The sequence below is a fragment of the Podospora pseudocomata genome, chromosome 4 (assembly GCF_035222375.1).
Source record: "Podospora pseudocomata strain CBS 415.72m chromosome 4, whole genome shotgun sequence".
Lineage (NCBI taxonomy): Eukaryota > Fungi > Ascomycota > Sordariomycetes > Sordariales > Podosporaceae > Podospora > Podospora pseudocomata.
Window position 1 is genome coordinate 1,750,558 of NC_085888.1, and position 10,847 is coordinate 1,761,404.

Here is a 10,847-nt window from a genome sequence, read left to right on the forward strand (position 1 = left end):
CGCTTCGTTACCCGACGTCCAGAGTTAAAGACGCGTTTTAATCGCGTCTATGACTATCAAAGAGGCCTCTGTGAAGATCCTGCAATTATCGAGCCATGGTTCCGACTGGTTGCCAACATGCGTGCGAAATACGGCATCCTCGACTGCGACTTCTACAACTTCGACGAGACGGGCTTTATGATGGGCATGATACGGCCAGGGATGGTGGTCACGCGCTCCGATCGGGTCGGCAAACCAAAGGCTATTCAGCCGGGCAATCGAGAATGGGCGACAGCGATTTGCACTATTGCTGGCGACGGGTATGTGGTGCCGCCTTTCTTGGTGGTGAAGGGCCGTTTCCACCTCGCCAGCTGGTACTCCGAACATCAGATACCTGACGACTGGGCCGTCGCAACAACAACCAACGGATGGACAGATAATAAGACTGCTCTGGAATGGCTGCAGCATTTTGATGAGCACACTAAACACCGTCGGAGGGGTGTATATCGGATGCTGGTGCTCGACGGCCATGAGAGCCATGTTAACGCCGAATTCGAGGACTATTGCAAGGAGAATAACATTGTCACCATTTGTCTGCCTTCCCATTCCTCGCATCTTACCCAGCCTCTCGATGTGGGTTGTTATAGCGTCCTAAAGAAGATGTACGGTGCTGAAATCGAGCACTTCATCAAAGCCCGGATCACGCATATCACGAAGCCCGAGTTCTTCCTTGCGTTCAAAGCCGCCTTCAGCCGGACTTTCACCCAAGAAAACGTTCTCGGGGGTTTTCGGGGGTCTGGACTTATCCCCTACGACCCGCAGGCCGTCCTTTCGAAGCTAGATGTCAAGTTGCGGACACCAATCCCCCCTGGGACCCCTGATGGGCCACCAACACCTTGGGCCTTTAAGACGCCCAAGACTACCAACGAAGCCCTCTCGCAGTCTACCCTTATTGAAGCTCGGATTGCAAGACATCAGTCGAGCTCTCCGACTCCGATTTTAGCTGCTGTTGATCAGCTTTCGAAAGGAATGCAGGTATTTTCCCATCAGGTGACCCTTTTACAAGCCGAGGTACGGACACTTCAGGAGGCCAACGAAGCACTTTCCAAGCGCCGGAGGGCCAAACGGACGCGTCTCCAAGATGGAGGGGCCATTAATGGAAGCCAGGCTAGGGATATAATGGCAGAGAAGGGCGTAGTTGAAGCGGAAGGACGCGTCGAAAGCGGAAATGAAGGGTCGTCAAAGAGGCGTCGGATGGGTTCGCGGCACTGTGGCATCTGCCGCAAGACTGGCCACAATGCAAGGACATGCCCAGAGGCTGGGGAAACAGATGCTTCAAGTGATGCTGAGTAGCTGCAATTGATTTGATTAGTGTTTTATGGGATTTTAGAGTTTGTTGTGGTTGTGGTCTGGAAAAGTGTCCCGGTCGATGGGGTGTCCCGCTCGATGGTGGATCACGTTATATATATATACATATATATATATATATACATGTTTTCCCTCACAACCTAGCCTTCCTCCCCTCTCTCACCGCCTGCATACTCCTCAACAAAGCATAAAGCGTCCCCATCCTTCTCAACTCCACCCCCCTCCGCCTCCCCAACCTGACCGGATTTCCCAATATAACCTCCAGCTCCATCCGCCTCCCCGCCTCCCAGTCAAGCAACATGCTCGGCTTGCTCCCCACATTCCTCTCCGTGCTCTTCAATATCTTCTCCGGCCCCGCCAGCTCCCCCGGAAACCCCCTCCCAAGTATCTTCGGCGCCGCGTCCCAAATCTCCTTCATCACCCCGTACAAATGCCGCCTCAGCTCCGGATCCCGCACCATATCCGCGTTCCCCAACCCGCCCGACAAGACTGACGACGGGTTGAACGCCGCGTTGATGGTCAGCTTGTGCCAGCGGATGAGTTGCAGGTCGATCTCACTCGACACGGTAATGTCATGAATCGAGCCAAAGGCAGTCCAATAGTGGCCCAGCCTGTCGCAGTGATCCAGGCCGACAGAGAGGAGAGTCTCGTTCAAAGACTCAGAGTCAGAATCCGGGGTTGGGGTCGGTGAAGGGGGCACCAAAGCCCCCGTTGTGCCGTCTCCCGTTTCGACGCTGTCGCTAGTCGAGTTCGCACTATCAGAGTACGGCCCAAGGTGAAGGCGTGTCCAGCGGTTCTGCCGGATCACCCCAGGGGAGATCTGCTCCGCCGAGATGACAGTCACCCCAGACACAATCGGGTTGGCAGGAAAGCGCAGTCGATACGGCTCCTCCACCCCGACCCCGTTTTGGATGAGGACTATACACGACCCCTCCGACACCAACGGGGCAATAAGCGCCGAGTCGTCTGACACATCTGGGAGGGCCTTCGTCGTGACGATGATGTAGTCCCACTGCTTCACTGCTCCCTTGGACGCAGCATCCGGTGAAGGGTAAACAGCTGCAGGACGAAAGGTGTAATCCCCAAACGTGTGAGTCTGGAGCTTGACCCCCGACTCCTCCAAGGCGCGGTAGTTTGAGCGTGCGATAAGAGACACGTGAATATTATAATCAGGCTTTCCCCGCAATCATCAGTAAACAACACCCCTCTCTCTCATATGAAGACACAAAAAAAACTCACATGATGCAACCTCGAAGCATAAAAACAACCAACCGCACCAGCCCCAACAAAAACAACATTCACTGGCCTATTCCCAGCACACGGTCAGCTTACCTCCCTCACCTTTCAACCCGGATCTTCCCCCAGGAAACTCACCTATCCGGATTCTCCCCCGCCTTCGGAGCACGATATAACCCACTCATTATCCTCCTCACACAAAAAAAAAAAAACCAAAAAAACCCAAAAAAAAAAAAAAAAAAAACCCAATAATGACCTCGGAAATGCAAAATACTGCCGTGCAACAACCCAAAGCCCGCCTTATCTCTCTTCACTCCCGAACAGTATGTATGTAACCCCCTCTCTCCTGACCCTACCTCTTCTTTCCCTGTCTGCTGTATAACCAACGGGAATCCCGGCGTATTGCCTCTGGTGTTCCCTTTGCCGTTCAGCCGTGTATACCCTTTCCCGTCTGTCGGTTCTCTTCAGGTCAACAGCCCCTTACTTCCCTTTCAGCAGAGAAATCCGTAAAAGGAAAAGCTTCCCGAGCTGTTGCTGTCGTTGGTTTTTGCCCTACTGTCGAAAACCTGATTTTCCGAGCAGGATTTTGCTGCTGCTGTTGTTGTTGTTGATGATGAGGGTTGTTTATCCCTCACCTCGTAATATGCGCTGCCGTTAGACCCGAAGTGCGTGTTGTGCTCAATTCTCTGTGAGACTAATTCTCTGTGTTTTGTTGATGACACCGTCCTTCTTGTCCTTACTGCTGACTGGCCTTGGTGTTGTTTTTACCAACCCAAGCTGTGTCAAGTAAGTGTAGTCAACCGGGAACACTTGCCGTGATAGCCCGCCTCGTTCTGTAGTATGATGGTCCCGTTTGTAGAAACCCTTTGCCTCAAAGAAGCCGGCCCATGTATCTCTCGCCCGTCCGCAAACCAAAAACTCTCTCAACCCCGGCTCTCTTAATCCCCCAAACTTTCTTGACCGAGATTCCCTCAATGATTTCCTCTCCGTAATCTGATTTCTGACAACCTCAACCCTCTCGCTCGCTCGCGGAATTAAAGCCCTTCTCCTTCGTAAACCGACGTCTTTCAAACCCTCGGTGGTTTGTGGCTACCCTTAGCCTTGTATAAGCGTCCCAATCCAATCCAATCCAATCCAATCCAATCCCCCACGTCTCTCCCACAAGTCTCGGTGTAGTAGTTGATCGGTCGCCGATTGGAGTTTAGACCCGCTTTCCCTCTCTTCGGAAATTTAGTGGTCAGAAGCAAAACAGGAAGAAGAAAAAAAGCAATGAGCATCAATCAACCCTTGACCACCAGCGGCGAAAACAAAACAGATGCTGATTGATCACGTCACGCAAAACTCCGCATACAGGATGGGATGGAGGGCAGCAGTCTAGTCGGTCGTTGGGAAAGGAGAGAGAAAGGTGTGGTGTGGTTGGCGTGAATGGCGTCACTAAAGTGGTGGTGTGGAGAAACCGCGGTTCGGTTCATCGCCAAGAAAACCGCTTTCCCTCCGAGGGAGAACTGCGGGGAAGTTTGAAAGGAAAAAGTGGGGGGGGGGAGGAGGGAGGTCAGCAACACACACACACACACGAACAAACAATGGATAGGATGGTATGGATGATGCGAACCAACCCAACGGAACCGGTGCCGAACGCGGCCAGCATCGTGGAGAAAGAACCAGTCCGTAAAAAAAGTTTCCATTCTTTTTTCCTCAACTGTGCGACCGGCAGTCCCCTTAGATGCCCGGCTTGGCGATGTCTGGGCAGGGCGAAGACGACCTCTACTTTTACAATCGTATATATATATATATATATGTGTATCATCTATAACATCGGCAAAAACAACAACATCAGAAACAACAACAACAACAACCACCCAAACATTGTCTTCTCACCCATCAGGTCAACCTCCCTCCCATGCAAACAAAAAGTTATATCCCCCCCGCCCATCATCACCGGAAATAACACCTTCATCACCATCCCATATAGTAAAACAACGTGTACTCCCCATCCTCGCCGCCTCGGCCTGAAGGACCCCGAATTTCTTTCAAACCCAGAAGCCAGTCAGCCCTCTCCATAAGAAAAAGCAAAAAGTGGCATGCCCACACACATACACACACAGAGACACACACGCACAATGACCCAAAACGAAAAAAAAAAAAAAAAAGGGTACTCATTGTAAGGTACTGGGTACTTGTCTGGAGCAAACTCAAGCCATCATCCACTTGGTACCAAACTCCAAGTCGAAAAGACGTACAAAACCGAAAGAGAACGAACCACCCACAGCTGTTGTCCAACACAGCAACGCAACCCTCAAAGCTTCCCCCCCACCACCCTCTCTGTCTCTCCCACTGCATCGGGTCCAGTCCACAGACACAGAGGTCATCAGTTCCTCTTGGATTATTACATACCAGCTTTTCTCTTGCTGGCAAATCGAACGTCGGACTTGAACCATGTGCCATCGCCCTCGCACACATGACGCCAGCTCCCCTCCGTCAGCTTGCCCCTCGAACGACGTTGTTCATGTATACACAAGCTTCGCATCCAACACAACCGCACTTCACACACACACACACATGCAGCTGTGCGACGTCAACAAGCGTCGCGTATCGGTCCCAGATGGCTGTCACAACTGCGCGGGGTATCCATCCTGTGCAACATATACAAAACCGACAGGATTGTCTTGCTGCTTATCTTGCGATTGTGATGTGTGCTACATATGGCCTACCGCTACTGCTACCCAACCTACCTGAACGTTACGAATTCCGCCTTCGCATATCCCCAAGCATAAGGGGGTTAAACAACAAGCTCTACCATCCCAACCTGCCAACCAGAAACCGTTGCGTTTCCGATCGTTGACGTCGGCCGTCTGCAGAGTGATACATGCGTGCCGGTTCCGCCTGCTTTTTGGTTAAGCTTTCTGTGATAGCAACGACTTTCCCCTTTTGTTCAAGTTTCCCCGTCTGCCACAACATCGCTGACGGTCATATCCGACATCCAGAGCCCTTCCTTGACGAGTAGCTATCACAGCCGCTCCTCTCCGATGTGGTCAGAGCTTCAACAGCGTCACAGGAGTCTTCCATGACACCCCTGTCGCAAAGGCACTCGGAAAACTATCCCACACTGGATCGGCCGAGGGTGTGGGACAGCTCCCAGGGCAACTGGATAACCTCCTCGTCATACCCTGCAGCCTCCTGCAGACAAAACTAACGAAGTGTGGGGGATGCAAACTCTCTCCAACTTCCTTTCTCGTACCCATCCTCATTCATGCCCGGTGATGCACACAATGCCATGAAAAAGAAAGCAAAATAAATGTAACCTCTACTGATTCCCGAATATCCTTAAAGAGCAAAACGTCTTCTCAACGCGGGCGCCCAGCAATGGGTCAAAATGTTTCATCTATGCCCTGTGGCATCCAGCCGAGTCAATGGGGTAGTGACTGCGGTGTAGGAAAACGCAAAAAAGCGAGATCCTGCCAGGGCAAAAGTGTACGAAGGCGAGAACATTGAGAGCAGAAGCTACTCGGACAAAACAGATAGAGATTTCCACTTACGTCTTGACCTGCATCTTGCATGCACACAAGTCGACGCCATCATGAAACATGGGTAATCTTCAAAGGCTCAGCGGCCAAGTACCTCCATGTACACACGACAAGAGGCTGCTTCCCCATGTCACCAGGGTTCTAGCCAAGTCGGCATCTTGCAGCATCTCCTGAACTCAGCTCCTGCCGATGTAGGACACATGCTTGAAGGAGCTGGCTGACCTCGACCGCACCACGGAAGCCAGTCCATCACCGACCGCCAAACGACGCTGCCCCTATCATCTTCTCACACAGCAGACGGCGAGGCCGGGCCTCACGTGTGACCTCCATTGCGACATGCGACCAGCCCAAGCCAAGCATACCCATCTAATACCGAGAAAGAAGAGCCATCGAGGCTCGTCCATGACATGGCGGTGCTGCCCATGGGGGTCTGCCCACATTCAAAACGAACGTGGGAGGCTCGGGGCGTGGGGGTGATAAAGAAAGAATGAAAGCGTGTGTAAAATCAGGATGAGGGGTCATTGATAGAAGTTCAGCGCCCGATACTCGCTTGAGCTGCAGGGCTGTCGACCAATAATCTTTCTCTCACCGACATACCTACCAATCACCAACACTGGCAATCGGCTTAGTCCGACCGTCTCCCACCACCAGGCAAGCTCGGAGAGCTCCATGCTCTAATGCTTGGCACCAACACCACCTGCTGGGCAACACTCGACGAGTGACGCTGGCCATGTTCAGAAGCCATCACCACTGGGGAAAGGCAAACCCCGCGTACCAAGAACGCGCCCAGGCGTTACGATAGCCGAGAACCGGGCAGCTGTAATCGTCCAAACAAGACTAATCAAGCGCAGCATGAAGTGGTTCGATGGTTTCCACTAACGCAAAAATCCCCCGAGTCGTAAACGTGCAAGGGTCCTTTGGAGGGTTGGGGTGCTGGTAATCCCTCGGCGGAGATGCATCTTCGTGATGAAACTTGTCGCGAGGGTCGCGAGTGAAATTGGTCAGAGGACTTGGCCGCGCAAGAATTGCTCTTGGGCAAGGGGTGAGGTCCGATAAATTCCCGGAAACTCGCAACCCCAATGGAAGCTGCGGGGATATGCTTCTAGAACGTTGACCGAAGCCGGCTGTTTGGTTGCACAAACAGATCGACTCTGAGCTCTTCAGCAAGGGCCGAATGAGACATGCTGGGGGGAAGGGGAGTATCAGCCCACCCCAGCTCGTCGTCGTCGAGAACCTCGAACTGAGCGCCACCACCTGCGAAGGTGTTCGTGAGGGTGGTGGTTGCAGCGCAGGCGTTCCGCCTGTCCGATAGGAATACCGCATGGAGAGAGAGAACACCCGAGGGCAACAGTAGTCAAGTCTCGGCGGTGCACACGATCGATATCGATCAAATGTCGTCGGTTTGAAGAGTGTTGCCGAATGCCAGAAGTGACATATCAGGAACTCGAGGGACAATGCGTCCTCGTGATTTTAACCGTGCGGCCGGGCGATGTACCGCGAGTGACTGACGAACCCGGCAAATGAGGGCAGCCAGATGGCGGCGCTGAGTGATGGATGGTAGGACAAAGTCAAAACTACCTGCCGGGTCTTGGGCCCGTGGCGTTGGGTCGCAAAGGAAACCGAATATTTCCGCTGCCCGGATCTTGATATGGCCGCCATTTTGCTGCCGGGCCTTGTTGAGAAAAGAGAGCGCTGACAGTACGACACAGTCGGGGTCAGGTGCAGCAGCCGAAAGCCATATTGGCTCCTATTTCGGCTGCTTAGAGCTGGCGGTCTGACACCGCAACTCCCGCCGAAGCCGTTGGTTGGTGGAAAGGTGAAGACAGAGAACAGGAACAGGACCTGAAGGCTTCTGTTGTCTCGCAGCCATCCATCATCCATGCCATGCCCTGCCTTGCCCTGCCGGTGTCTCTGAAGAGAAACGTGGGGGTGTCTGTGTAGAGACAGAAGAGGGCGGAGGGATGGATGAAAAGACTTGGTTGCCGATCTTGGGGCCGTTTATCCTTTCCACGGACAGTAAATAGAGGCCGTCATGATCTGTCTGTAGTGTATATGTCGAGTGCGTGATGACCGGCTGCAGAAGGCCATCTTTGGATGGGCTAATGAAGCAAGGCAGTGAGTCGCCAGCAGATGGCTAAGCCGGTTGGGGCAAAGAGAGAGAAGTGAGTGGTCGAGGTGGTGGTAATGATGGATGGCTGTGACTGCAAATGCAATAGGATGAAATAGGATGGATGGATGTGATGGCATCAAATTTGAGAAGTGTTTTCTGCTGGAGGAATGAATGGATGCTTGGGACTGTGTGAATTGGCAGTAATTGGTGTGGGTGGCCTAAAAAAAAATTCTGCTGCAGCTGCCCTGTGCGCTACTGGACGTCAACGACCGCTAGGGCCGATTCGAGGACCGGGGGTTTTTCCAGCAGTGGGGTCTCCACTCTCTTCAACAGTGGGCCGCATGCCCTGGCCCGCATCGCCAACCAAAACAACCTGGCAGCAGAAGAGGTTCACACTTGCTGATTAGTAGGTGGTTAGGTAACGACACCACAAGAAGCCACTTTTGTGCTCTCTCCTGTCCGAAGTCCCATGCACTTGGCGGTCTCATATTCCAGCGACGATCCCGATAGCCGTGGGCTATTGCGGCCGAGAGCTGGTGGACAACATTCAAATCATCATGACACGTTGTATGTGGTCAGAGACTCGTTTCTTACCTGCCTCTGAGACAAGGGCGATCATCGCGGCTCGGCGGAGAGAGGCTGGCAATTACCTATGGATATCAAGTCTGCATTCTGCCTCTAATACTCCGTAATCGTCCATCATTCAGCGTGCCGGCGGAAACGGAGAGCTCAAGCGCCCTCGCTAGCCGGGTCTGCTGCTTGCCAAGATGGTCTGAGGAGGCTCGCCAGGGCAGACGTTCCGCGGGGCATCATCTCGCACGAATGGTGTCCCCCGGTTCTCGTGAGGCTGTACGCACCGCAGACTGGAAGAATAGGCTTATGTCGGCTGGCTGGCGCGGGATGTCGAAGGCCCAAATTGGGTGCGGCCGTGGGACAGCGAACATCGCAGCAGACATGGCCCAACACAAGCGATTTCGGTAGTCTCAGCAGCTCTCTCGAGCCGTACACTCTCTCAGAGCATGGCAGAAGAGAAATGTCCGTAAAGCGGCCGGCCGGCCTGTCGTGGCCTCTTGCGCATTCGCCGTACAGATATTGCAGATTATCTGCCGTTGTTGAGTTTCGGCTGTCGGCGGTGTAAGTGGAAGCACCGGCTATGCCATGTATAAGTAAAGCAGCACGTGTATGTCGTCCCCAACAAGAAGCTGCCTAGGAACTGCATGCGGAGGGCATGGACGATACGGAAATGACAGCTCAAAGAGCGTCTTCTAGGTAGTAAGCCACAGAGTCTTTGTCATTTGAAGTCAAGTAAAGTGAGGTGAGATGAGGTGTGAGTGGATGCCCGTTTCTTGCTCGGTGTGGTGGAGTGTGTACTGCGGTAGTCTGGCTGTTGCTGTGCTAGCCCTGCAACATCGGTCGAACCCTCGCAAGGGTTTTCGGAGAGAAGCGCGTCATGGTCAACGCCGCATCGGACGCTAGTGATGGAAGAAGCGAACCCCTCCACGGCCGTCCTGGGGGGGCGGCTCGGGTGGGAACAGGGCAGTGGTTGGGGATAGAGATATCAGCGAGGAAGGATGGAGAGTGTGAGCGAGAGCAAGAGACCGAGAGTGTAGCAGCCGAAAGGAGTCCAGTTGGTTTCTCATAAGGTAGTAGGTAATTACATATTCCATTTTTTTGCGGCAGGCTAGGTCGAAATTGACCGGGGCCTGCCTTTTTTGTTTTCCCTTTGATTGGGGCTTTTACCCATATCCTCGAGAAGCGCCGGCATGGGGAATGCGACACCCCACTCTGCTGCTGGAGCTGACGTCGCAGAGCTTCCCGTGGATGCCACTGCGATGCCACTTGCGCCCGTGAGCCCGTCCAAAGATGCGCGCCGAGCTTTTTATGTTGGAGGGCTTTGGAGAGAAGAAGCCGTGATCGCGGGAGGAACTCGGTCGTTCACAGCCGATCCGCCCCCCAGGCCGCGGATCTAACAGCCAAATGGAGATGGAGATGCTCACCCCTTGTTGTCGCAGAAGTAGGCAGAGACGGCAGTCTGGCCGTGAACCCTCCGGCAACTGCACCTTCGGGCGCTGCTCGGCGCAAAGAGGTCGTGTGCAATTCCCAGAAAACCAGAGTACCGCCGGGGGAGGCCGATGGGGCCGATGTCAGGAACTTGCAGACTCTCTCCATGACTCTGCGAGAATCGAAGAGGGAGGTCACTGGGGTCTGTACGTACATACCGGTGGTGGATGGACAAAGGAAAAGAGGCTGGGGGACTCTCGTTGGGGTCCAACCAACCAAGACCCCAAGACTCTTGTGCTCTGCTCCGACCTGTGACGTGCGATGGAGGATGAACCGTGGAGTGGATGCAAAGTACCTGATCGAGAAATCGAGTACGGCCCCTCTCCAGGCTGAACGAGCTTCCCAGAGTAGAACAGCGCCAAACCAGGGCACCTCAGGCACATCAAGGTGGAAGGTTACAAGAACTTCCTTACTTGATGAATAACACTTCTCGCTGGCCCAGTGAGGAAGGTCGTCTTGCCTGAGAATAGATCAGATCGAGGGCAAGAAGGAAATTCGAGGATCAAGTCGACTAACGTAACTGATAGACTGAGGTCAGCATAACCGGGCAAGCTGCTGGCCAGTGGAAT

At 53.5% G+C, this 10,847-nt stretch overlaps 1 protein-coding gene across 1 annotated transcript; it reads right to left on the bottom strand.

Moving 5' to 3' along the window:
- Window positions 1–1,480: 1,480 nt before the first annotated feature.
- QC762_409530 (uncharacterized protein) lies at window positions 1,481–2,773 on the bottom strand (the record flags this gene model as incomplete). Its single annotated transcript, XM_062890410.1, has 3 exons — window positions 2,722–2,773; window positions 2,587–2,653; window positions 1,481–2,521 (listed from the first exon to the last, which is right to left on the bottom strand). Exons 1-3 carry the CDS (start codon window positions 2,766–2,768, stop codon window positions 1,481–1,483), a joined length of 1,155 nt encoding a protein of 384 aa, XP_062743508.1. The 5' UTR covers window positions 2,769–2,773.
- Between the last annotated feature and the right edge of the window lie 8,074 nt (window positions 2,774–10,847).